General features: G+C 31.0%; 1 protein-coding gene across 1 annotated transcript in view; it reads right to left on the bottom strand.

The window, feature by feature from the left end:
- NAEGRDRAFT_76298 (uncharacterized protein) overlaps positions 1-1384 on the bottom strand; it is a gene marked incomplete at both ends in the record, with an annotated part of 6074 nt that extends 4690 nt beyond the window's left edge. Inside the window, 2 exons of the mRNA XM_002668731.1 lie at positions 668-880; positions 929-1384. Of these exons, the coding sequence (XP_002668777.1) occupies positions 668-880; positions 929-1384 (669 nt within the window). The remainder of the gene's footprint in view (positions 1-667; positions 881-928) is intronic.
- Positions 1385-1456: the final 72 nt, after the last annotated feature.

Here is a 1456-nt window from a genome sequence, read left to right as displayed (position 1 = left end):
AAGATTACAATTAGTCCAATTTGGAAAGTTAAAATCTTTGCAAATATCAAAAGATTTTTTCCACAAATTAGTTAATTAGCTAGTATATTATTGAGAATAATTGAAAAGAAAATGCATGAATGTGTTTGTTATTTGGATTGGAACATTGCTTCCCGAGAATTGCAAGATAACTTTCGTCTAGTTTCAGCAAAGATTGTTATTATCTGCTCTACTGGCAAACATTCAATACTATCCACAAATGGTGAGTCAATTATTCGAATGCTATCCACATGATGAAGAAGAACAAGACTTTCGAATAACCCAGACGAAACAATTACTAAAATCTGATTTGGACATTATCAAACAAGCTCTCAAACATCACGAAACAACACTTAAACTCATCGACCTCGAACTTGCCTCTAATTTGGAAATAGTTTCACTCTCAGTTCATTACCACATCCACTCAATCAAACATGCACCAAGAATTGTTCGTTCTAATGAGAAATTTATGAAAGAATTGATTGCTAAATATCCTCAACATGGTGAACTTCTTCAATTTGAAATAAATCAAGAAACGAAAATTAAATGACATTGTTTTTTGTTACAAAATTTATGCTCAAGTGAAAATTGTAATTGTTTTAAAATTGAAAACTTTTCAAGCAGTTGATGCAGAAATTGCCAAAATTACAGAAACAAATACAATAACCCCAATATTAAGTAGAATGAAATAAGCCAAATACAAGTAATTTCCATAAATGGAATAACAAATTGCTGCTATTAAAAAGATGAAAGCTGTCATGAGTAGGATGAGTTGAAGAATAGTAACCTTAACTAGAGCTCTTCTAGATGTATCTGTTTTACCCATTTCTCTAATAACCTTAATGACTTTCACAGTATTGACCTGTCAAATTTCAATAATTTTTACAAAACATCTGATTGGTCAACTTACTATTGAAAATATACTTTGAATACATATTTGAGATATAAATATTGCTGCCATCACAATAAACACTACATTTCCAGAATCTCTTTCCAAAATCTTCAACCAAAACAGCGGACTGATGACACTCAAAACCACAACCATAACAAAAAAGGAAATTCCAAAGAAACAAGACAATCCATTGAAAATATACAATAAAACCTTACTACCCTTCGATTGATGTTGTCCCTTTGCATGAATCACAGTTTTAAGAAAGATATTTCCAATAAAACACATTGCAATTAAAAGAATGGTGACAGTATTGGTAGAAAAGAAGATTTCCAATGAATAGAAACCTTGATCTAGCTCTCTCCAGTAAGATTCAATACCCACTTGTTGTCCAGTGATTGTGCTATTGTCATAAACAAACACATCTCTATATTCTTGACTAGTGACATCAAAATTAATTTTGACATTTGTTTCCATTCTATTTCTGATATTCACAACGAATGATTTGGACACAATGCAGAATATCATTCCAAGAGTCCTAAACACCAA

The sequence above is a fragment of the Naegleria gruberi genome (assembly GCF_000004985.1).
Source record: "Naegleria gruberi genomic scaffold NAEGRscaffold_110, whole genome shotgun sequence".
Taxonomy (NCBI): Eukaryota; Heterolobosea; class Eutetramitea; order Acrasida; family Naegleriidae; genus Naegleria; species Naegleria gruberi.
This window is presented reverse-complemented; position numbering and strand designations above follow the sequence as displayed.